Genomic DNA, 26066 nt, shown 5'->3' on the forward strand with positions numbered 1-26066 from the left:
TTTGTGAAGGAACACAAGTTCGAACGCCATTTTGTTGAAATCGATGACGTTACCACAAAAGGAAGTAGAATTTCTTTCTGGCAGACAATTTAATTTTCTTGTTTTTGTGTAACCATCCATTGCAGTGACAACTGCATATTTAAATTAACACTCATGATGACAACATTTATTGTGAGTAACCTTGGCACGAAAGTAATTAGTCATCAATAACTTCGTCTACATCAATTTAGCCGCCTACATAACTATTCCCCGTATGACAGTGTCACCTCCATGCAACAGGAACTTGGTTGGCAGACCCTACAAGACAGACAAAATAACACCACATTAATAATGTTTTTCAAAATTGTTCAAGGTTTAGTGACTTTGCATCATATATCAAGCGACCCACCAGATTCACGCGTCACATGCATCCCCTCTCCTACAAACGGATCCATACTACTGCAAATTATTACAAGTTTTCATTTTTTCCAAGTGCTATTGTGATGTGGAACAACCTCCGTGCCACTACAGTTTTACATCCTGATCTTGAAGGGTTAAAGCAGTCCCTGCTTTCCCCTTCTGCCCCTTGAACTCCGGGAGACATGTTTTTATCAGTTTTGAACCTTAAATCACTTCACCTGTTAATAAATCTAAGATACTTTTAACATTCTCATTTTTTCACATTTTACGGTTTTACCTGCACTGACAGCGCACCTGTCTATAATACCCGAAAGGGGTGTAAGACAGTATATATAGATAGATAGACATTGTGTCAACTACAATAAACACTAAGATAGTTCTTTTACAGGCTGTCAGCAGTTCATATCATCAATATAGATTTAAAAAAAAGTTGTTCTATGATGTTCTAACATGCAATCTATACTGATGGTTATGTATGTAAGAAAATAAACCCTAGACATTTGCCAATTTTTTATTTAAAATGTCCCTTTACCGGTAGTTCTTCTTGAATGCTCTGACTGAGCTTTTTTGGGTACATTATTATTACTACATATGCAGGGCTCGCGCTGTCGTTCGCCACTCGAGCCATTTGCGAAAATATTGAGAATTTGGCTCAAGAAAAATCCGATTTGCGAAAATGCAAAAATCTTGTAAAATTTCATTGAAAACAGCCGCCATTTTAACCTGAAACTGGTTTTCTATATTTTTCTCTTTGTTTCAATGAAAGTATTCGCAATTTGAACAGTGAACGAAAACCGGTCTGCACCTGTATCGAGACATCGCTTGACCTTATTGTTATTGGAGTGCACATGGTAGCTGGCCAATCAAAACTGAGCTCGCTTACACATGAAATGATGTCGTTGAATGAAACGTAAAAATGGGTGGAGCTTTGAGTACACAGTAAATATTGTCGTCTGCAAACAAAATAGCGGATGGTCGCAAATGTCGTATTATAAGATAGTTCTGGCTACCATAACTTTAAATGTCGCTTTTTTATGATTTTTGACTGGCGCGACTTTATAGTTATGGACCAACCCCATTAGGAAAGTCAACCATAAATTCCCGAAAAGTTGGCAGTAAATAAATACCGGTCCAAAACAGCTTTTAAATGCAGTTATTGTCCCAAATCAACCACTTGATCGGAAAGATTGACATTTTTTACATTTAACTGATATAATCTTTCACAAAATACTATCTTAAACATGTAAAATTTATCTATTCTGCTTTTACATATCGAGAAAAACAGCGATGTGACAGACTTACTTGAAATGCGAATCTCCCGAGATTTCACGGTCATATGACGTTATTTCTATTTTTAGTAACATACCATGTGCTCAAGTGTTTTCAAATTCAGAATGACATTTCCCGGTATTTTAGATTATTTTCGCTTGTTTTGTAAACAAATTGTAGTGTAAATACAAACTCAAAGTGAATATGATTTAAAACTACCGGATTCACACTGAAATCAGTCTTATAATCCACCAGACGTAAGTTGTTTATCACAAATAATAGATTTCAGAAAACGAAAGTAATGTTTACAATTTCAGCAAATAATGTCAAGGTCGATCTGAAAGTATCGAAATGAAAACTCGTCACGTGACAAAGCGACAATGGCGTCAAAATTGTGAATTTCAGATGATGAGAGTTATTTTCGTATATTGTAAGATGCATTTGAAATATTTGAACCTTAAAATAATCCCCGATGCAGTATTTTATATTCATTCACCAATATATGTAGAAATGTATCCAAGAAAATGAGCTTTCTTTGATTTATAGCGTGACATAAATATGTTATGACTCTGGTTGACTTTCGATACGGGGTTAGCTTCAGCGTACAGGTCTGTCAATACTATGTAAACTGTACGCTGAAGTTTCTTTAGCTAATTATAAGATTAAAAATGAAAATAAGCGTGACAATAAATTAATTATTTGCAAGCTGACTATCGATCTTAATTAAAAAGTGATAATTAAATAATAAGTTCTATGTCGTTGATGTTACAACTTTCTGCCGATTTTCGATTGAAATGAAAAGGTGTTAATTAATTAATTTGATCGTTTTACTCACACACTATGATAACTAACAGCGGCGTATTTTAATCAAAGGAAAACGTGAAAAACACGCGTGGTTTAATTGCAATTAAAGTTTAATTAAAGTTACGAATTTGTAACGCATAGAAAGACTAATTCATGTCGTCTACTATATAAATGGAAGTAACCACTTTGTCCGTACAGTCGCTAACATGACTTCTTTAACCTTAAAGCGTCCTTTGGACGAAAATGAGTCTGAACAAACAAAAAATTAAAACACACAAAAACTAGAGCATTCCAAGAGTCATGGAAAGTTGATAATAATTGGCTTCGCTTTGAGAATGAATCAAAATCAATGTCAGTCATTGAAATTCAGATTTAAATCTACAAGCAAGTCGGGCTAGTACTATGGGAATTTGAACAAGCCCGAGTCAGATTTTACTAGCCCAAACATTTTTGTTAAAAATGCAGATAAACATAACATAAAACATCCAAAGAAGCATTCATTTATTCAATCTTTAGAATACAATACAAATCTCTTATTAATTTCATCACCATCCAAGTTAGCTTCCTCGTCATCTGAGCCAGCCTATTTCGGATCCTGAAATAAGAAGAAATTAATTTCACAAACGGATTTCAATCTAATCACAATTATAAATATATACATAAAGTTTAGGTAAAAAATTAGCAGAAATTTATCCCATCTATCCATGTGAAAGAGAGAGCAAACCTAGTGAACCACCAGAAAATATATAAGCAATTAAGTGCCAGGTTATTCTACAAAAAGCCAGTTGACAAATGCGTCAATCACAGTTACCTCAGATAAGCATTCCTCAACGACGTACTTGAATGACAACTGTTCGGCCATCATTCTATACATAGATGGTGACGTCACTACGTTATTGTCACCTCTATTCTTAGACGCATCACATTCCCCTGGTTTGGGGAATTATGCTTCCGCAAAAATGGTTCTGCGTAGGAATGAAAAAGTTAATAATGAAAGAAAAACCGTTCTTTATTGTGTGTTTAAAACGTAATGTTGTTTAAAGAAATGTTATTTAATTATGTTAAAATGTGATTTTTAATCTCTATCCAGACTGATAGCGATTATTAGAAGTATGATTACCTGACCTTCTTTCGCTTTTCACTTGTAAAAGAAGTGCTACCCACAATTCCTTTCGCGTAAGTACACAGGTCAGTAAGACCGGTGTGTACAAAATGGTTCGGCCATTACTCTCTGTGTCCCAAATGCAACGCAAAACATTTATTGTACATAATAGCAATCCGGAAACCACAAAACCATGCGCTGTATAAGTGTGTTAAAACATAAGCGGTTGTTGATTTAAGCTGCTCAAAACTTTGTTTACAAATATTGAAAATGAAAGCGGCACTCGTTTTCTGTTTAATGAATTGTACAAGCACGTCGGGCTTGTAATATTGGATTTCCTACAAGCCCGAAAGAAAAAATACTAGTTTTTTGCTGTCGGGCTAGTGCGAATTTCGACGACTGCAATGTACTGTGACCTATGCATTAAGGTGCAGAATTCCAACACGTTCACTGTAGGTTGCAATATCCTGAAAAAAGACTCGGTGACGAAACATGCAAAGTCTAAAGGTAAGATTTTGAAGATGAGAGGAATTTTAATTTGAAATTACTTTGAAATGCTATAGTCTAACTATATGTATATATGCAGATTGACTATGTATTTATTTATTTTTTTATATTTTCAGATCACACTCATGCCGTCGATGCCAGCAAGCAGTAAAGTAGCAAAACAATGTATTTTGTGAATAAAATGTATGCTTGTATTTTACATGCCATTCATCATGTTGTTAAAAATACGCTGTATGAAAATATCTCTATTACTATGAAAATTGTGATGTGATGTATATTATGATATGTGACATGTGTTTGTTGTCATTAAAAGAAGTATGAAAAATCTATAGTATATATTGTTATTTGAAACAAACGAAAACTGGTTGGCAATAGGCCCAAAACGCACCACAGACAATCTAGGATCCAAAAAATTTCTGGGGGGGGGGGGTGGCGGCATGCCCCCTCCCCCGGACCCCCCTACATCTGATGGCTCAAACATTTTTTGGGCCAGCGCTAGCCCTGATATGTACTGCTCAGCGTTCTTCCTGATTAAACCAATGTAAAAAGAATAAGTCTCAAGTTTGCCTATAAAATCGAATTCAATCAACCTAAAATAGTAGTTCCCAGCGACCCGGAGGGTCAATAGCTTGGAGTTGTATTATTGCAACTACCTAAAACAGCGTAACAAACACAATACATGTACCTGTTACCATTGATATCAATTTGCGTGTTGTTTGTGCTTGTGGATAAATGCTCAAAACAAAAAGCATTATTAAACCCAAAGCCAAAGTTTTGAATTGACGATTTGATCTATCTTACAGAAGTTTCCATAGAAAGTCAGTGTATTCCTATTGGATTAGACAGGAGATCTATCTCGCGGGGTATTCTGGATATTCGATAGCCAGGTCCCTCTTTTGGCCATTTTTGGGGCTGAAATTCGGCCCCATTCCCCCCTTAAAATAGTATACCTTTTTTCCCTATTTCAGATAAAAAATTCCCTTTTTTTTAGCTCACCTGAGCTCAACGTGCTCATGGTGAGCTTTTGTGATCGCCTTTTGTCCGTCGTCCATTGTTCGTCGTGCGACGTCAACATTTGCCTTGTTCACTCTCTAGGCGCCACATTTATTGTCCAATCTTCTTGAAATTTGGTCAGAAGATTGGTTTTAATGATATCTTGGATGAGTTCGAAAATGGTAACCTTTGCTTGAAAAATATGGCTGCCAAGGGGCGGGGCATTTTTCCTTATATGGCTATAGTAAAATCTTGTTAACACACTAGAGGCCACTGTTATTGTCTGATCTTCATAAAACTTGGTCAGAAGATTCAACCCACTTATATCTTGGACGAGTTCGAAAATGATGCCGGTTGGTTGAAAAACATGGCCGCCAGGGGGCGGGGCATTTTTCCTTATATGGCTATAGTAAAACCTTGTTAACACTTAAGAGACCACATTTATTTTCTGATCTTCATGAAACTTGCTCAGAAGATTTGTCCCACTGATATCTTTGATGAGTTAAAAAATGGTAACCTTTGCTTGAAAAACATGGCTGCCAAGGGGCGGGGCATTTTTCCCTTTATGGCTTTATATAGCTATAGTAAAATCATGTTAACACTCTAGAGGCCACATTTATTTTCCAATCTTAATGAAACTTGGTCAGATGATTCATCCCAATAATATGTTGGACGAGTTCAAAAATGATGCCGGTTGGCTAAAAACATGGCCGCCAGGGGGCGGGGCATTTTTCCTTATATGGCTTTAGTAAAACCTTGTTAACACTCTAGAGGCCACATTTATTGTCCAATCTTGATGAAATATGGTCAGAAGATTTGTCTTAATGATATCTTACATGAGTTCGAAAATGGTTACGTTTGCTTGAAAAACATGACCGCCAAGGGGCGGGGAATTTTTCCTTATATGGCTATATAAGGCTATAGTAAAATCTTGTTAACACTCTAGAGGCCACATTTATAGTCCGATCTTCATGAAACTTGGTCAGAAGATTCTTCCCATTAATATCTTGGACAAGTTCAAAAATGATGCCGGTTGGTTGAAAAACATGGCCACCACAGGGGCCGGGCTATTTTCCTTATATGGCTATAGTAAAACCTTGTAAACACTCTAGAGGTCACATCTATTTTCCAATCATCATGATACTTGGTCAGAAGATTCGCCCTAATGATATCTTCCATGAGTTAGAAAATGGTTTTGGTTGCTTTAAAAACATGGCCACCAGGGACAGGGCATTTTCCCTTATATGGCTATCAGGGCCCTCAATCTGTCAAATCCACGGCCGAAATTCGGCCGCATTCCCCCCCCCTGAAAAGTATACTTTTTTCCCCTTTTTGGGTGAAAAATTCCCCTTAAAATTTTTTTTTTTTTTTTTTAAATTTTTTATAGTTAGATGTGTCTCATGATTATTATATCTCAATTCTATTTTAATTTAATCTTGTCAAACATACTTAATTATAAAAAAAGCAATGAATATAGTGCAAACATGTACAAATGTTATAATGAGAGAGTAAGTAAAAAATCCCCCCCAAAAGGGAAATGCCATGAAAATTCCCCCTGCTATGGGTAGCGACCCGCTTCCCCTAAAATGGATTGAGGGCCCTGATAGGCTATATATGGCTATAGTAAAACCTTGTTAACACTCTAGAGGCCACATTTATTGTCCAATCTTCATGAAATTTGGTCAGAAGATTGGTCTCAATGATATCTTGGATGAGTTCGAAAATAATTATGTTTGCTTGAAAAAAATGGCTTCCAAGGGGCGGGGGCCGGGGCATTTTTCCTTATATGGCTATAGTAAAATCTTGTTAACACTCTTGAGGCCACACTTACTGTCCGATCTTCATGAAACTTGGTCAGAAGATTCATCCTGATAATATCTTGGATGAGTTCAAAAATGATGCCGGATGGTTGAAAAACATGGCTGCCAGGGGGCGGGGCATTTTCCCTTATATGGCTATAGTAAAACCTTGTTAACACTCTAGAGGCTTCATTTATTTTCCGATCTTCGTGAAACTTGGTCAAAAGATTAGTCCCAATAATATCTTGTTATCTCAGGTGAGCGACTTTGGACCTTTCAGGCCCTCTTGTTTACTTTTATACCTATGTTGCCAGCTGGTAGTGTGCTATTAACCTTTGATTAAATGTATATTTATGTAAATTGCATTAAAATATAGCAATTTTAAGTGTTGGTGAAAAGATCTTCTAAAATTCCCTTTTTCACCCAAAACAACGCAAAATTCCCCCCTCTAAGGGCCCCGGCCTTAATCCCCCAAAGTGTAGCAAGGGCCAAAATAGCGTATTTTCGAATTCGGAATACTCGGCTGTTTTTATTGCAAAAACTTATACATTTTCATGAACCGTTGACATGTTTGAAACTTTGGATTTATCAAACAAAAGTTTAATTTTTCAAAATGAAATTGGACTGACCAGCCAGACCGTGCACTATTTAACAGGACATGACTGGTGGTCTGGCCATGTTTTTGGCTGCAGTCTAATTGCGGATATGAGATATGGCAGGTTTTATGATTACAGACTCATCCCAGTGTGAGGATGAAGGGCACAGAAGCCAACTACCAGCCAGAGCAGTGCTTTGATGGTGGCTGCTCGGACCACCCTCCCCACATGCACTGTCCATTCTGTGTGAAGTCAGACTGCTATACTGACCCTGTCATCCTCAAGGCTCATTATCGAGTGAAACATGTTGACAAAGGCATTGAATTTGCTGGTATGTTCTACATGGTCAGTAACTCCTGACAAATACAACTGTATATGAAAAAAGTTACTTAATTGAATATAAGTTTATGTGTGACAATTTATTGACTTTTTTTTTTAAGCAAATTTACAGTTATCCCAGTCAACCCCGATCTTTTTTATATTTCCATAACAAAGCAGATGGAGGTTTATATCAGATTCATGGTGTTTGTTGTTCTACTTGAAAATTCTGCAGTTATACCTCTTTTTCAACCAAAAAATGTCTATTGTTTGATCATACATACTGCCTATGTATTATGACATGCAATTTTTTTTGTTAGGGGAGGGGTATTTTTTTTACTACAGAAAGAAGCTTTTGTTTGGACAACTTAATGTAAATATAGCTGGTCTTTGGTAAAATAAGGCTTTAAGAATGAGAATTAAAAAAAATCCCAAATTAAAATCTGTCAAGACTCTTTATACACCCTGTCTAGGCGGAAAGTTTCATCTCAAATTAATCTGTGAACTGAAAATACCATTAAAGCAGAAAGTGTCATCCCTGATAATCCTGTGCAGACTTCATAGGCTAATCTAGGATGACACTTTGCGCACATGCATGAAGCCCCGTTTTCACAGAGCAAGGATGATATGTTATAATACAACGCTGATCAACCTTGTAGTTGATATTGATGTTGTGGGTTTGAGGTCTGAAGATCCTGCGCTGTTGTGCACAATGCGAGATTGTGGGAGTGATCAAGGGAGAGAAGCGCTTCAAGGGAGCTCACTGGCACTGCTACAAGTGCAGGAACGGCTTCAACCGTAGAGACGAGGCCATCAAACACTATAAAACTCACTTCAGAAATCCGCAAACAACATTCCAAATCCAGATTGCACAGGCAAGTCTAGTCAGCAAGACCAGTGTTTACTTACCCTGCCATTCGACAAATGTGCTGATGTGCACAATTGACAAAATCTGGCATCTGGCAAGATAAATTGTATCTGGCTGCAATATTTTATTCATAAAACACCATAAATAAGCCAGAATGAGAATACTTTCTGTACTGTTGTATGGTTAATGGAGCTAAAGAATATTTTTTATGCAAATTATTTTATTATCCCCGCCGAAAAAAATTTTGGAGGGGATATAGTAATTGGTCCCGTCCGTCTGTCCGTCCGGCTGAAACTTTGTCCAGAGCATAACTCCAAATCTATTCAATGAATTTACTTTAAACTTAGAATATAAACAGATGGCAACTAGGAGAAGTGCAGTGACCAACAACCATAACTCTATCTACCTTAGTTTTTTAATTATCTCCCCTTTTATATAATTTTAAAGTAAATTTTTGTCCGGAGCATAACTTTAAATATACTGAAGGGATTTACTTGAAATTTGAAATATAAACAGATGGCAACTAGGAGAAGTGCAGTGACCAAGAACTCAACTCTATCTACCTTACTTTTTGAATTATCTCCCCTTTTATAGGATTTTAAATTAAATTTTTGTCCGGAGCATAACTCTAAATCTACTGAAGGGATTTACTTGAAACTTGAAATATAAATAGATGGCAACTAGGAGAAGGGCAGTGACCAAGAACCATAACACTATCTACCTTAGTTTTTGAATTATCTCCCCTTTTATATAATTTTAAAGTAAATTTTTGTCCGGAGCATAACTCTAAATCTACTGAAGGGATTTACTTGAAACTTGAAATATAAACAGATGGCAACAAGGAAAAGTGCAATGACCAAGAACGATAACTCCATCTACCTTAGTTTTTGAATTATCTCCCCTTTTATATAACTTTAAAGTAAATTTTGTCTGGAGCATAACTCTAAATCTACTAAAGGGATTTACTTGAAACTTGAAATATAAACATATAGAAACTAGGAGAAGTGCAGTGACCAAGAACCATAACTCTATCTACCTTAGTTTTTGAATTATCTCCCCTTTTATATAATTTTAAAGTAAATTTTTGTCCGGAGCATAACTCTAAATCTACTGAAGGGATTTACTTGAAACTTCAAACTTAAACAGATGGCAAGTAGGAGAAGTGCAGTGACTAAGAACCATAACTCTATCTACTTTAGTGTTTGAATTGTATCCCTTTATTTAATTTCCAAGAAAGTTTTGTCCGGAGCATAATGAATTATCTCCCTTTATTTGTTTTTACAAATATTATTCTACTCTCTAAAACAAATGTTGTCATACAAGCAAACACATTTCGGCGGGGATTTGGCACTACTGTGACAAGCTCTTGTTAAACTTTAGTTGTTTCTTCTGAATGGCTAATTAGTCATCAGTACTTGGTTTAACAATCTGATTGTTGTGTCATTGCAGGATACCAACCAGCCTGTGACACAGGGCTTTGAGACAGAGGAGGCTGCTGCGTCCATTCCTGTGGACACATTCACTGTGCACTCTGTAAACTCCAGCCTACCGGTAGTGACCTGTGAGTCTAAGTACATGCCTTACTCTGGGGAAAAGGTGTTTAATTATTGTGCGTAAAGTGTTGTCCCAGGTTAGCCTGTGCAGTCAACACAGGCTTATCAGGTACAACACTTTCCGCCTACACTGGACTTTTGTTGAGGAGACTTCCAATAATTAAAAAAATAAACAAAAGAGGAAAGTCCTGATAAGGCTGTGCCGACTGCAAATCTGGCAAAGCACTTTACGCACATGCACTGAAACACTGGGAAAGCACTTTACGCACATGCACTGAAACAAGTTTTTCCAGAGAGAGGCTAATACAGAATTGACAAGAGACATCATGTTTACATGGAAACGAGGAATCTTTTTACGCAAACAAAGAGCATCTAAATGCCCACAGTCCCACTCTTTGAGTTCTACAAATGTTTATCTATTGGTGACATAATAAATGTCATTAAATAAGAATGTAGCCTTGAAAATGAGAAGTTGTGACTGTTACATTATGTTTAATTATGTTAACATTGGTTGCCCGAGTAATCCATAACATAAAATTATTCAGCTTTTTGTTTGTATTTCACTTACACAAGATTAAACCATTAATCTACTGGTACATATAATGAAAAAGCAGTTCTCACCAATTCCAATTCACTTGACCTATTCTTAATTCGAAAAATGGTACTTGCCATTGATAACACAATCTCTAAGATTTTACCACTGATTTAACATTAACATTTTATACTTACTTTAGATGTAACATGTTGCTAAATAAGTGTGATCACGACTGATGTATGGACTGATTGTGTATCACGACTGATGTTTGGACTGTTTGCGTTTCACAACTGATGTATGGACTGTTTGTGTATCACGACTTATGTATGGACTGTGTATAACAAATGATGTATGGACTGTTTGTGTATCACGACTGGTGTATGGACTGTTTGTGTATCGCGACTGATGTATGGACATTTTGTGTATCAGCGTACACCCAGGCTGGCAGTGAGATGATGCATCGTGGTGTGGAAGACATGGTGACAGGGGTGGGGGCCATAGAGACGGTGGGGCTGTCAGACACCCAGACCATCATGATCATCCAGGATGAGACCCACGGCATGCATGACACTTCACAGGTAGGACACCCCACTCAATGCATGACAATTCACAGGTAGGACACCCCACTCCATGCATGACACTTCACAGGTAGGACACATTTAAGCCGTGCTCTGGAAAAAACGGGTTTATTGCATGAGCATAAAATCTTGTCCCAGATAAGCCTGTGCAGTCCGCAGGAACTCCACTAACTTATCTGGGACTACATTATATGGACACGCATAAAGCTCTGTTTCCCTTTATCTGGGACTACATTTTCTGGACACACATAAAGCTCTGTTACCCCTTATCTGGGACTACAATTTATGGACGCATAAAGCTCTGTTTCCCTTTATCTGGGACTACAATTTATGGACACATAAAGCTCTGTTTCCCTTTATCCGGGACTACAATTTATGGACACACATAAAGCTCTGCTTCCCTTTATGTGGGACAACAATTTATTGACACACATAAAGCTCTGTTTCCCTTTATCTGGGACTACATTTTATGGACACACATAAAGCTCTGTTTCCCTTTACTGGGACTACATTTTATGGACACACATAAAGCTCTGTTTCCCTTTATCTGGGACTACAATTTATGGACACACATAAAGCTCTGTTTCTCTTTATCTGGACATTTGGCGCCTATATGTTTTAACATACATAGTCATTGTATGGTCTGACAATCGCTCCTACGGACAATCGCTCCGACGCTAAATTTGACAGGGCGGACAGTCGCTCCTACGATGTTTTGACAGGGCGGACAGTCCCCTACGATGTTTTGACAGGGTGGACAGTCGCTCCTACATTATTAAGCCAACCTGGACAATCGCTCCTACATTATTTTGTCAACCCGGACAGTCTCTCCTACATTATTTTGACTCCACGGCAATACATAATATACGCCGATCAAAGGTTAACACCTATAATTAACCAACAATTAAATTTGCCAACTTGTTAAGTCGATTCAACATGAGCCGATCAATGTGATTTTAAATAATTAATTTACTTATTTACAGACAGACAGTTAAGGACACCTCGGACAATGGTTCCTGCATTATTCCTATCAGGGACATTCGTTCCTACATTACATTTATTGGAATAAGTGCCATTTTGCGAATGGAATAAACATAAAAAACGCATCGATGAAATGTTGTTCTTTATTTCATTGTATTTATGGTATGACATTTATATGACATTTATAAACATATATACACACAAAATACGCAAAGGAAAGCACAAACAAACGAAAAGAAGCACATATGTACTTTTATACACACAGCTCGATTTATACAAATCAGTGCAGCGTTCATGATTTCAAATCGTTATTTGTTCGCCTCAATCATGTGATGATCTGCTTCGTGCAAATGAGGATTTGACCGTTCACTTGTGTTACCTGAAATCATAAGTTATATTTATATAATAGCAAAGAAATAGTATTTATATAATAATAAAATTTAATTTAAGACATGTGTTACTGGCAAATAAGGTAGCAAGAATCAAAAAGTCTTAATAAAACGCAAACATCATTTTCAAGTACAATCTTTCAATAAATATCATTCAATCAATAATTGCTATATCAACAATGGTAGTATCAATCTATAATGACCATTTTGACACCTATGATGTGCGAACCGTGCATAAAGATTCACAAAAAAGATTACAAACTGACGTCACATTAAAGTTAATTAAGGTAAGTAAACAATTAGTAAGGTCATTGTGATCACATTTGACCGATTGATATATGACACTGAACGATTTCTTAATCGGCATGTCTATGATTTTTTAGCTCATCTATTTTTTGAAAAAAAAATATGAGCTATTGTCATCACCTTGGCGTCGGCGTTGGCGTCCGGTTAAGTTTTGCGTTTAGGTCCACTTTTCTCAGAAAGTATCAATGCTATTGCATTCAAACTTGGTACACTTACTTACTATCATGAGGGGACCGGGCAAACAAAGTAAGATAACTCTGGTGTGCATTTTGACAGAATTATGTGCCCTTTTTATACTTAGAAAATTGAAAATTTAGGTTAAGTTTTGTGTTTAGGTCCATTTTATTCCTTAAGTATCAAAGCTTTTGCTTTCATACTTGCAACACTTACTAACTATCATAAGGGGACTGTGCAGGCAAAGTAATGTAACTCTGACTGGCATTTTGACAGAATTATGTGCCCTTTTTATACTTAGAAAATTGAAAATTTGATTAAGTTTTGTGTTTAGGTCCACTTTATTCCTACAGTATCAAAGCTATTGCTTTCATACTTGCAACACTTATTAACTATCATAAGGGGACTGTGCAGGCAAAGTTATGTAACTCTGACTGGCATTTGGACGGATTTATGGGCCCTTTATACTTAGAAAATTGAAAATTTGGTTAAGTTTTGTGTTTTGGTCCACTTTACCCCTAAAGTATCATAGATATTGCTTTCATACTTGGAACACTCGCAAACTATCATAAGGGTACAGTAAAAGAACAAGTTGCATAACTCTGGTTGTCATTTTTACAGAATTATGGCCCTTTTTTGACTTAGTAACTTTGAATATATGGTTAAATTTTGTGTTTCGATCCACTTTACTTCTAAAGTATCAAGGCTATTGCTTTCAAACTTCAAATACTTTCATGCTATCATGAGGTTACTGTACCTGGCAAGTTGAATTTTACCTTGACCTTTGAATGACCTTGACTCTCAAGGTCAAATTATTAAATTTTGCTAAAATTGCCATTACTTCTTTATTTATGATTAGATTTGATTGATACTTTGACAAAGCTACTCTTACCTGACATACCACAATAGACTCCACCCAAACCATCCCCCGTGCCCTCCCCCCCCCCCCCCCCCCCCCCCTCCGAATCTCCCCCACCTTTTTTTTTTTTTTTAAGATCATCTCACAAATGACCACCACACCCTCACACTATACCCGACCCCACCCCCCCCCCCCCCAAATTTTTATGCCCCCCTTCGAAGAAGAGGGGGTATATTGCTTTGCTCATGTCAGTCGGTCGGTCGGTCCGTCCGTCCACCAGGTGGTTGTCATACGATAACTCAAGAACGCTTGGGCCTAGGATCATGAAACTTCATTGGTACATTGATCATGACTCGCTGATGACCCCTATTGATTTGAGGTCACTAGGTCAAAGGTCAAGGTCACCGTGACTTGAAATAGTAAAATGGTTTTTGAATGATAACTCAAGAATGCATACACGGCCAACAGGGCACACTCTGAACAATATTACTGAAGCAACTGGTCTGTAATCCTAAATCTATAATCATCAGTCCAATGAAACATCATCCTTTTAGTAAAATACAGTGGATCAGTAAAAATATTATCAGAATATGAGATTTTTGTATATTTTGTATATTAAATATTGTGTTAATGTTTAATTTTGTTGATTAATATAAATATAAGCAGGATTGGGGAGGTAATTGTTACAGCATTTGCCTCCCTTGTAATATATTTAAATTTTACCAAATGTAAGGCTAACTGCATTTTTGTAATGCATACTACTACTACTACTACTACTACTACTACTACTGCTGCTGCTGCTGCTGCTGCTGCTGCTTCTACTACTAACACTACTACTACTACTACTACTACTACTACTACTACTACTACTACTACTACTACTCTACTACTACTACTACTACTACTACTACTACTTCTACTACTACTACTACTTACTACTCCTCCTCCTCCTCCTCCTCCTCCTCCTCCTCCTCCTCCTCCTCCTCCTCCTCCTCCTCCACCACCACCACCACCACCACCACCACCACCACCACCACCACCACCACCACCACCACCACCACCACCACCACCACCACCACACCACCACCACCACCACCACCACCACCCCACCACCACCACCACCACCACCACCACTGTTCACAGTGACAAAAAACGTATTCACACAATGGCTGCTACAACAACTTATAGCCCATATAGGGGGCATGCATGTTTTACAAACAGCCCTTGTTTTTTTTTACGGTTAAAAAACACAAATATTTATTTTTATTATGTTATGTTTGAAATACCGTCCAACCATCGCACCCAAGTGTATCCCCCCCCCCACCCCACCCCCCCCTCCCCCGAATCCCCCACTCCCCCTAAAAAAATTTTATTTTTTATTTTTTTTTAAGATCATCACACAAATGACCACCACACCCTCACACTATACCCCCCCCCCCCCTACTAACCCCCCCCCCCCAATTTTTTTTTTCAAACGGTTAAAAAACACAAATATTTATTTTTATTATTTTATGTTTGAAATACCCCCACACTATACACCCCTCTTCACTCCACCCCTCCCTCCTTTGTGATTGAAAATGAAAGTCCCTTCACCTTTAAAAAGAAAATAGATGAGCGGTCTGCACCCGCAAGGCGGTGCTCTTGTTAAATAATGTGTTAAAGTGATACTGCACGATTTTTATATATGTTAAATTGTAATGATAAAATGTTATATGTATATGTTACAATAACACAAAATAGACAAGAAAAATTATACATTGAAGACGAAATTCATAAATTGCAACTTCGACTGTACAGACATTTCCGATTTCAGAATTAAATATCTGTCTTATTTCGCTTTTTTTTTTCCACACATGTTCTTCTGAACTTTTATTTTAACTTATATTGAAATATATGTATAATAAGTTTTTTTAACATATTTTATATAAATAAATAAATAAATATTGGACAAAATCCTGCAGTCTCACTTTAATCGTGATTTTTTTATATATATTTTTTACACAACAAATGTTTCCTGAGCATGAATGGGCATAATAACATTACAATTATTTTAATATGTCGACTTACATTGAGATTAATTGTCAGCGAGCCCTTGCAGGAATCGAAACGACTTTTACTGCATACCCATCGTATTGTAGACTTAGACGTGTGCTTCTTTGAATACGAGTGACCCTCTAAGCATAGCACAGACTGACCGCATTTGTTCGTTAGAAGTTCCATGTTGGAAGTAAATTTGAAGGTGTGAGACATGACAATATATACATATTGTTTTACAGTTTGCGAAATTACATTTGAAGAATCGACAAAATGTAACATAATTTGTTAATAAGTAAATAGATTAATTAGAATCACATTGATCGGCTCATGTTGAATCGACTTAACAAGTTGGCAAATTTAATTGTCGGTTAATTATAGGTGTTAACCTTTGATCGGTGTATTTTACGTATTGCCCTGGAGTCAAAATAATGTAGGAGCGATTGTCCGGGTTGACAAAATAATGTAGGGGCGATTGTCCGGGTCGGCAAAATAATGTAGGAGCGACTGTCCGCCCTGTCAAAAGATCGTAGGAGCGACTGTCCGCCTCGTCAAAACATCGAAGGAGCGACTGTCCGCCTCGTCAAATTTAGCGTAGGAGCGATTGTCTTTAGGAGCGATTGTCCGGATACCATGTTTACAGTGTATCAGCTGTACTTGTGTTTCTGTCAGGACCTATCCAATGCCAGCAGCCTGGTGAATGACTCGGGAGATGACCACACTGGTGACCCCGGACTGGAGATGCAGGTGAAAGAGTTGCAGCAGAGAGTGGTCCAGCTGGAACAGGAGCTCTTGGACAGGGACGCTGTCATTAGGGACCTGCAGGCCAAGGTGCTGGGACTATTCATGTGGACGGCTAGAAGACCTTTACATGCCCTTTATATAAGCCTCTCTGGGTGGGAAAACGAGGTCTAACTCATGTGTCAGGCCAGATAAGCCTGTGCAGCTAGCACAGGATAATCAAGGAGGACACTTTCAGCCTAAACTGAATTTTCATTTAGAAGAGCATTCCTTTTCTCTAAAAAAACATACATCAGAAAGTGTCGTCCACAGTCTTATCTGAGCAAGTTTCATTTACTTGCAGTTTATTCAGTTATTGCACTTGCCAGTTCACCTATTTAGCATACAAAGTAGTGTTTTTCCCAGGCTCTTTTTGCTTGGCGCTGCGCCATGCTGCCCTTCTGGAGGGCCACTCTGCCCTTTTCAAAAGCAAAAACCGACACGCGCCCTTATCAATAACATCTTTATTGCCTTTTGACCTTACTTGTCTGCGATAGCAGGTCCACAATTTTCCGTTACAATCCGACTGTGATTGATTTACTTGAGAGACGTACACGTCTAATAGAATATTTTAATGGAGTAAATTTAGTCTCTTCCAGTGCTTGATTTATAAGTATGTTTTATTGAATGCTCCAAAGCATATGCTAGGGGGTATAAAACAGGCGTAATTAAAATGAATTAATCGATTTACGCATAACATAAGAAACATTTTCTTTAACGATGATCAAACACAGATTTCTGCATAATAAATGACCACACCCCCACACTATACACCCCTCTCAACCCCCTCCCCCCCCCCCTCGACCCCCCCCCCCCCCCCCCCCCCCCCCCCCCCTTAAAAAGATAAAAAGAAATCTTTTTAAACATGGTTAAAAAATACACAAATATTTATTTTTATTATGTTATTATTTTATTATTGAAAAACCGTCCAACCATCACACCCAAGAATCCCCCCCACATTTTTTTAGCTCACCTGAGCACAGGGTGCTTCCACCCCTCCCTCCTTTGTGATTGAAAATGAAAGTCCCTTCACCTTTAAAAAGAAAATAGATGAGCGGTCTGCACCCGCAAGGCGGTGCTCTTGTTAAATAATGTGTTAAAGTGATACTGCACGATTTTTATATATGTTAAATTGTAATGATAAAATGTTATATGTATATGTTACAATAACACAAAATAGACAAGAAAAATTATACATTGAAGACGAAATTCATAAATTGCAACTTCGACTGTACAGACATTTCCGATTTCAGAATTAAATATCTGTCTTATTTCGCTTTTTTTTTCCACACATGTTCTTCTGAACTTTTATTTTAACTTATATTGAAATATATGTATAATAAGTTTTTTTAACATATTTTATATAAATAAATAAATAAATATTGGACAAAATCCTGCAGTCTCACTTTAATCGTGATTTTTTTATATATATTTTTTACACAACAAATGTTTCCTGAGCATGAATGGGCATAATAACATTACAATTATTTTAATATGTCGACTTACATTGAGATTAATTGTCAGCGAGCCCTTGCAGGAATCGAAACGACTTTTACTGCATACCCATCGTATTGTAGACTTAGACGTGTGCTTCTTTGAATACGAGTGACCCTCTAAGCATAGCACAGACTGACCGCATTTGTTCGTTAGAAGTTCCATGTTGGAAGTAAATTTGAAGGTGTGAGACATGACAATATATACATATTGTTTTACAGTTTGCGAAATTACATTTGAAGAATCGACAAAATGTAACATAATTTGTTAATAAGTAAATAGATTAATTAGAATCACATTGATCGGCTCATGTTGAATCGACTTAACAAGTTGGCAAATTTAATTGTCGGTTAATTATAGGTGTTAACCTTTGATCGGTGTATTTTACGTATTGCCCTGGAGTCAAAATAATGTAGGAGCGATTGTCCGGGTTGACAAAATAATGTAGGGGCGATTGTCCGGGTCGGCAAAATAATGTAGGAGCGACTGTCCGCCCTGTCAAAAGATCGTAGGAGCGACTGTCCGCCTCGTCAAAACATCGAAGGAGCGACTGTCCGCCTCGTCAAATTTAGCGTAGGAGCGATTGTCTTTAGGAGCGATTGTCCGGATACCATGTTTACAGTGTATCAGCTGTACTTGTGTTTCTGTCAGGACCTATCCAATGCCAGCAGCCTGGTGAATGACTCGGGAGATGACCACACTGGTGACCCCGGACTGGAGATGCAGGTGAAAGAGTTGCAGCAGAGAGTGGTCCAGCTGGAACAGGAGCTCTTGGACAGGGACGCTGTCATTAGGGACCTGCAGGCCAAGGTGCTGGGACTATTCATGTGGACGGCTAGAAGACCTTTACATGCCCTTTATATAAGCCTCTCTGGGTGGGAAAACGAGGTCTAACTCATGTGTCAGGCCAGATAAGCCTGTGCAGCTAGCACAGGATAATCAAGGAGGACACTTTCAGCCTAAACTGAATTTTCATTTAGAAGAGCATTCCTTTTCTCTAAAAAAACATACATCAGAAAGTGTCGTCCACAGTCTTATCTGAGCAAGTTTCATTTACTTGCAGTTTATTCAGTTATTGCACTTGCCAGTTCACCTATTTAGCATACAAAGTAGTGTTTTTCCCAGGCTCTTTTTGCTTGGCGCTGCGCCATGCTGCCCTTCTGGAGGGCCACTCTGCCCTTTTCAAAAGCAAAAACCGACACGCGCCCTTATCAATAACATCTTTATTGCCTTTTGACCTTACTTGTCTGCGATAGCAGGTCCACAATTTTCCGTTACAATCCGACTGTGATTGATTTACTTGAGAGACGTACACGTCTAATAGAATATTTTAATGGAGTAAATTTAGTCTCTTCCAGTGCTTGATTTATAAGTATGTTTTATTGAATGCTCCAAAGCATATGCTAGGGGGTATAAAACAGGCGTAATTAAAATGAATTAATCGATTTACGCATAACATAAGAAACATTTTCTTTAACGATAATCAAACACAGATTTCTGCATAATAAATGACCACACCCCCACACTATACACCCCTCTCAACCCCCTCCCCCCCCCCCCCTCGACCCCCCCCCCCCCCCCCCCCTTAAAAAGATAAAAAGAAATCTTTTTAAACATGGTTAAAAAATACACAAATATTTATTTTTATTATGTTATTATTTTATTATTGAAAAACCGTCCAACCATCACACCCAAGAATCCCCCCCACATTTTTTTAGCTCACCTGAGCACAGGGTGCTCTCATGGTGAGCTTTTGTAATCGCCTTTTGTCCGTTGTGCGTTGTGTGGCGTCAACATTTGACTTGTTAACTCTCTAGAGGCCACATTTATTGTCCAATCTTCATGAAATTTGGTCAGAAGATTGGTCTCAATGATATCTTGGATGAGTTCGAAAATGGTTACGTTTGCTTGAAAAACATGGCTGCCAAGGGGCGGGGCATTTTTCCTTATATGGCTATAGTAAAATCTTGTTAACACTCTAGAGGCCACATTTATTGTCTGATCTTCATGAAACTTGGTCAGAAGATTTATCCCAATAATATCTTGGACGAGTTCGAAAATGATGCCGGTTGGTTGAAAAATATGGCCACCAGGGGGCGGGGCATTTTTCCTTATATGGCTATAGTAAAACCTTGTTCACACTGTAGAGGCCACATTTATTTTCCGATCTTCATGAAACTTGCTCAGGAGATTTGTTCCAATGTTATCTTCGATGAGTTTAAAATGGTAACCTTTGCTTGAAAAACATGGCTGCCAAGGGGCGGGGCATTTTTCCTTATATGGCTATATATGGCTATAGTAAAATCTTGTTAACACTCTAGAGGCCACATTTATTGTCCAATCTTTATGAAACTTGGTCAGAAGATTCATCTCATTAATATCTTGGACGAGTTCGAAAATGATGCTGGTTGGTTGAAAAACATGGCCACCAGGGGGCGGGGCATTTTTTCTTATATGGCACATTTTCCTTGTTATCTCTCTAGAGGCCACATTTATTGTCCAATCTTCATGAAATTTGGTCAGAAGATTGGTCTCAATGATATCTTGGATGAGTTCGAAAATGGTTACATTTGCTTGAAAAATATGGCTGCCAAGGGGCAGGGCATTTTTCCTTATATGGCTTTATATGACTATAGTAAAATCTTGTTAACACTGTAGAGGCCACATTTATTGTCCAATCTTCATGAAACTTGGTCAAAAGATTTATCCCAATAATATCTTGGATGAGTTCGAAAATGATGCCGGTTGGTTGAAAAACATGGCCGACAGGGGGCGGGGCATTTTTCCTTATATGGCTATAGTAAAACCTTGTTAACACTTTAGAGGCCACATTTATTTTCCGATCTTCATGAAACTTGCTCAGAAGATTTGTCTATATGATATCTTGGATGAGTTCAAAAATGATATTGGTCAGAAGAACCATCCCAATAATATCTTGTAAGAGTTCGAAAATGATGACGGTTGGTTGAAAAACATGGCCGCAGGGGGTGGGGCATTTTTCCTTATATGGCTATAGTAAAACCTTGTTAACACTCTAGAAATCACATTTATTTTCCGATCATCATGATACTTGGTCAGAAGATTTGTCCCAATGATATCTTGGATGAGTTCGAAAATGGTTTTGGTTGCTTTAAAAGCATGGCCACCAGGGTCGGGGCATTTTTCCTTATATGGCTATAGTAAAATCTTGTTAACACTCTAGAGGCCACATTTATAGTCCGATCTTTATGAAACTCTGTCAGAAGATTCATCCCAATAATATCTTGGACGAGTTCAAAAATGATGCCGGTTGGTTGAAAAACATGGCCACCACGGGGGCGGGGCATTTTTCCTTATATGGCTTTAGTAAAACCTTATTAACACTCTAGAGGTCACATTTATTTTCCAATCTTCATGAAACTTGGTCAGAAGATTCATCCAGATAATATATTGGACGAGTTCAAAAATGATGCGGATTGGTTAAAAAACATGGCTACCAGGGGGCGAGGTATTTTTCCTTAAATGGCTATAGTTAAACCTTGTTAACACTCTAGAGGCCACATTTATTTTCCGATCTTCATGAAACTTGGTCAGAAGATTTTTCCCAATAATATCTTGTTATCTCAGGTGAGCGACTTTGGGCCTTTCAGGCCCTCTTGTTCTTTTTTTTTCTTATTTTTGAAGGATAATGTAATAAATGACCACACCCCCACACTATACACCCCTCTCACTCCCACCTCTCCACCCTATTTGATTGAAGTATTGAGATTGGTCCTTTCAATTTAAAAAGAAAAATAGATGAGCGGTCTGCACCCGCTAGGCGGTGCGCTTGTTTATAAATGGAACAATAGGTTTTAATAAGCAAAGGAGGGCATATTTCATGTATTTGAAAGAGTGAAATGACTCTTCTGAAAATGTATTGTTATTAATAATAAGAAATGTCTATGGATGCCAGAATTTCTATCTAGATATAATCCTGTCACATATGTTACTTAGTGTTTTATACAGGATGTTTAGCGTGGCGCGGCGCCATGCCCTTTTTTGTAGCGCAACTCTGCCCCCTTTCAAAGCCATTTAGCGCCATGCTTCCCTTTCCAAAGGCCGCCACCCTTTTAAAATTCAAAAGCCGCCACATGCCATTTTTGATAACATCTTAATTGCCCCTTGACCAAACTTCTAAGCCGACAAGTATCAGAGAATGGCACATAGGCAGCGAAGATTCACGCGGTTGTGAATTAGTCATGCGTGAATAACCCCGTGTCAATATCAATCATTAATTTCAGTGGCTTTGTTATACCAAGCACACTAATTGGTCCGAAATGTGTACTCCTCCACGATAAAATGTTGGACACTTACTTCGGAGACTTGATGAAAACCTTGATGATATCCTCGTGGAAATAGTGCATTTCATGCATAATTCAATAATCCCAAAACATTAATTTCTATGCGTAATTAAATTAAAAAAAAACACTAACAAGTTTTATCTTGTATCATCTTTAATTAATTATTGAACAATGACTGTAACATATACTTATTTAACAAAATGCAAATCGTGTATTAGGCGGACATATACGATGTTAGTTGCTATGCGCACCTATTCGCTTACATCATTTTAACAAGATAGCGGACTATACAGAAAATAAATTGACTCTCTGCTACAATGGCAAATAACGATCGAATTAACGATGGAGATCATACATTTAGAAAGGATAAATGAATGCCTGTGGTAATCAACGATGCATAAAACGTTTTAGATACCAAAAACATATTTATTAGTAATCTACTCAGTGGATGTATGTCACGGAAACAAGTGTTTGCAAATTGTTAGCGTTAAGTTTTCTCGAAAAGTTAAAACATCTGACAAGATTATTGTTAGAAAATGGGATAAGACAAACATGGTTTCATTTATATGTTAGTGGATAATCGGATTCATATGCATATATTGCTTTATTGTCTCCTACCGGTGAAACTGGATGGGACTTATGGTTTGCGCTCTGTGTGTCAGTCTGTCTGTCTGTCTGTCTGTCAGTCCGTCTCAGTTTTCTGGATCCTGCGATAACTTTAAAAGTTCTTCATATTTTTTCATGAAACTTGAATCGTGGACAGATGGCAATATGGAGATTATGCACATTAATTCATTTTGTTCCTACCTACGTAAAAAATTGTGGTTGCTATGGCAACAAAAAAAAAAATCATTACAATGGTGGAGTTTCACCAGTAGGGGACAATATTGCTTGGCAATCTCTTGTTATGTTTGTCGTGCTGTACAGTTTACTGAAACAGTTTACTGAAACAGCATGGAACTTTAATGGACATTACAAGGTAAATATATTAATATTAATTAAAGTAAGTTAAATGTGCTTGATTATATTTTCCCACAACGTCTTCTGATGCGATTACATGTTTCTCCCAAAACCAGGTGTTCACGGAACGTTTTTGCCCTTTTGTGCCTAAAATGTGCATTAAAATGACCTTTTTGAAAGTAATGCGCCATGCCCTTTGCCCTCCTGGGAAAAACACTATCTGATATCTTGATACTATATGGATAACCTTAATATATATTAATATAATATAGGTCGAAATATGCAGTCATATTTGTCTTTTCTTTCAGAGAAGGTCATAAATAAATATTAAGTTATAAAAACTGAGATGCGATAAAATCAATATTAATTAATTCTTACTGATCAACATGGGCAAGAAAACGACTGGTTAAGTACTCACGGTGCCTATACCACGTGACTTTTTCGGATCTGTGTTGGGAGAATAAAGCGCCACCCAGTTAACATTTTTAAGGATCTCTTTTTAAATATTTCACCATTTTTAATGGGATGCAGTGGAGAGCCTGCTCATTCGTAAGAGTTTTCTATAGGTATCATGATCTTTGTAAACAAATAAGTATTTTTTTTTTAGTAAAGTGTAACCGCGCATTTGAACGGTTAGAAAAATGTCGGATCAGTGTGGGGACTTCATATTACAAATGCGCGGTCGCATTTTCCTGAAAAATACTTATTTGTTTGAAAAGATCATGATTCCTATAGAAAACTCTCACGAATGAGCGGGCTTTCAACTTTATCCCATTAAATATGGTGAAATATTTAAAAAGACATCATTAAAATGTTGACTGGGTCGCGCTTTATTTTCCCAACACAGATCTTAAAAAGTCACGTGGTATATGCAACGTGGTACTTGCATGTTCATAAGATTACAATATGCAATATTGGGTGATGGCTCCTATCAGCCAAGGCCATGTATTCATCGCAATCATTACTTTAATACAACGTATTTGAACACTTGTTGCCATAATTTTCTGCTGTTATTTGTATAAAAAGAAATGGTCCGTGCTCTGTGAAAAGGGGGTTTAATGAATATGCGTAAAGTGTTGTCCTAGATTAGCCTGTGCATTGTGCACAGGCTAAACAGGGATGACACTTTCCGCTTTTATATTTTTCGTTTCAAGAAAGTCTCTTCTTAGCAGAAATCTTGTTTAGGCGGACAGTGTCATCCCTGATCAGCCTCCTGCACAGGCTTATCTGGGACGATACTTTGCGCACATTAATTAAAGCCCCTTTTCACAGAGCACGGCTCATTAAGTTTCATGAAATAATTGTCTGTTATGGTTGCAGGTGAGTTCATGAAATTATTGTCTGATGTGGTTGCAGGTGAGTTCATGAAATAATTGTCTGTTGTGCTTGCAGGTGAGTTAATGAAATAATTGTCTGATTTGGTTGCAGGTGAGTTCATGAAATAATTGTCTGTTGTGGTTGCAGGTGAATGCCAGCAAGGCCAGAGAGCAGGAGCTGATGGATCAGCTGTCCGTGCCTACCAGCGAGAGCCTACAGGAGCTGTGTACCAGCCTCCAGACCCAGCACAGCGAACTCCTCAGGAACCAGCTGAAACTGGTACAGCAGGCCGTGCTTAAGAACCACAACCAGAACAAGAAGTCACAGACCAAGATGATCATCATCAATCCTGTAGGTAGGTATTGGTGCATAATTAAGCCTCACTCAGTGAAAACTTGGCTTAATGCATTTGCGTGAAATTGTCATCTCAGATTAGTGTGAGCAGTCCAAACAAGCTAATCAGGGATGATACTTGTCCCTTATATGGAATTGTCCTTTTAAATGAAGCCTCTTTTAGCGAAAATGTTATATAGTCTAGGCGAAACATGTTGTCCCTGATTAGCCTGTGAGGACTACACAGGTTAATCTGGAAAAACACTTTACAAATAAACATCAAACATATTTTTCCCAGAATAACAATTATACTTAAACCGATCATCATCATTCGTGTAGGTACATCGTTGAGTGCGGCTAGTCTCATGAACTCTGGTCAGGATGTGATAAACTCTGTGCTGAACTCTGGCCTGACACTTCATGGTTCACAGGCTCTGTCGGTGAGTCTGGCTGGGACACTGACTAACACAGCCAGCCTTTCAGCAGGGAAGACTCGGGTCACAGACACTGATGGATCCACAGGAGAAGGACATGAGGGATCCACAGTGGATGATCATCACGTCAAGGAGGCTGACTTCATGAGTAAGGACTTAATGGAGCAACACTTTTCACATGCTGCTGAACGCATGGCTCAGACTGACACTGAAAGGAGACCAGCGAGGAAGAAAGCTAAACTGCAGTCACAAAGTGATGTGGAACTTCAAAACGCATAGTGTTTTATATGAGAGTGATAAAACTGTCCTTTTTGCATGAATGGTTCATTTGTTTATGTACAAATAAAAAAGTTGCCACTTTA

At 37.9% G+C, this 26066-nt stretch overlaps 1 protein-coding gene across 3 annotated transcripts; it reads left to right on the forward strand.

Moving 5' to 3' along the window:
• Window positions 1-26066, forward strand: LOC127839040 (uncharacterized). Of its 3 annotated transcripts, none has more exons than XM_052367187.1 (8): window positions 1-171; window positions 7608-7800; window positions 8472-8662; window positions 10105-10216; window positions 11173-11321; window positions 16737-16895; window positions 25085-25292; window positions 25610-26066. In XM_052367187.1, the coding sequence occupies exons 1-8, from the start codon at window positions 154-156 to the stop codon at window positions 25981-25983; spliced, it is 1404 nt and encodes a 467-aa protein (XP_052223147.1). In that variant the 5' UTR covers window positions 1-153; the 3' UTR covers window positions 25984-26066. The 3 variants fall into 3 exon arrangements, with proteins under 3 accessions (XP_052223147.1, XP_052223157.1, XP_052223165.1); XM_052367197.1 differs by lacking the exon at window positions 16737-16895 and adding an exon at window positions 18990-19148; XM_052367205.1 differs by having other exon boundaries at window positions 2-171; window positions 25085-25288; window positions 25610-25768.

Source organism: Dreissena polymorpha, chromosome 1, assembly GCF_020536995.1.
Source record: "Dreissena polymorpha isolate Duluth1 chromosome 1, UMN_Dpol_1.0, whole genome shotgun sequence".
NCBI lineage: Eukaryota > Metazoa > Mollusca > Bivalvia > Myida > Dreissenidae > Dreissena > Dreissena polymorpha.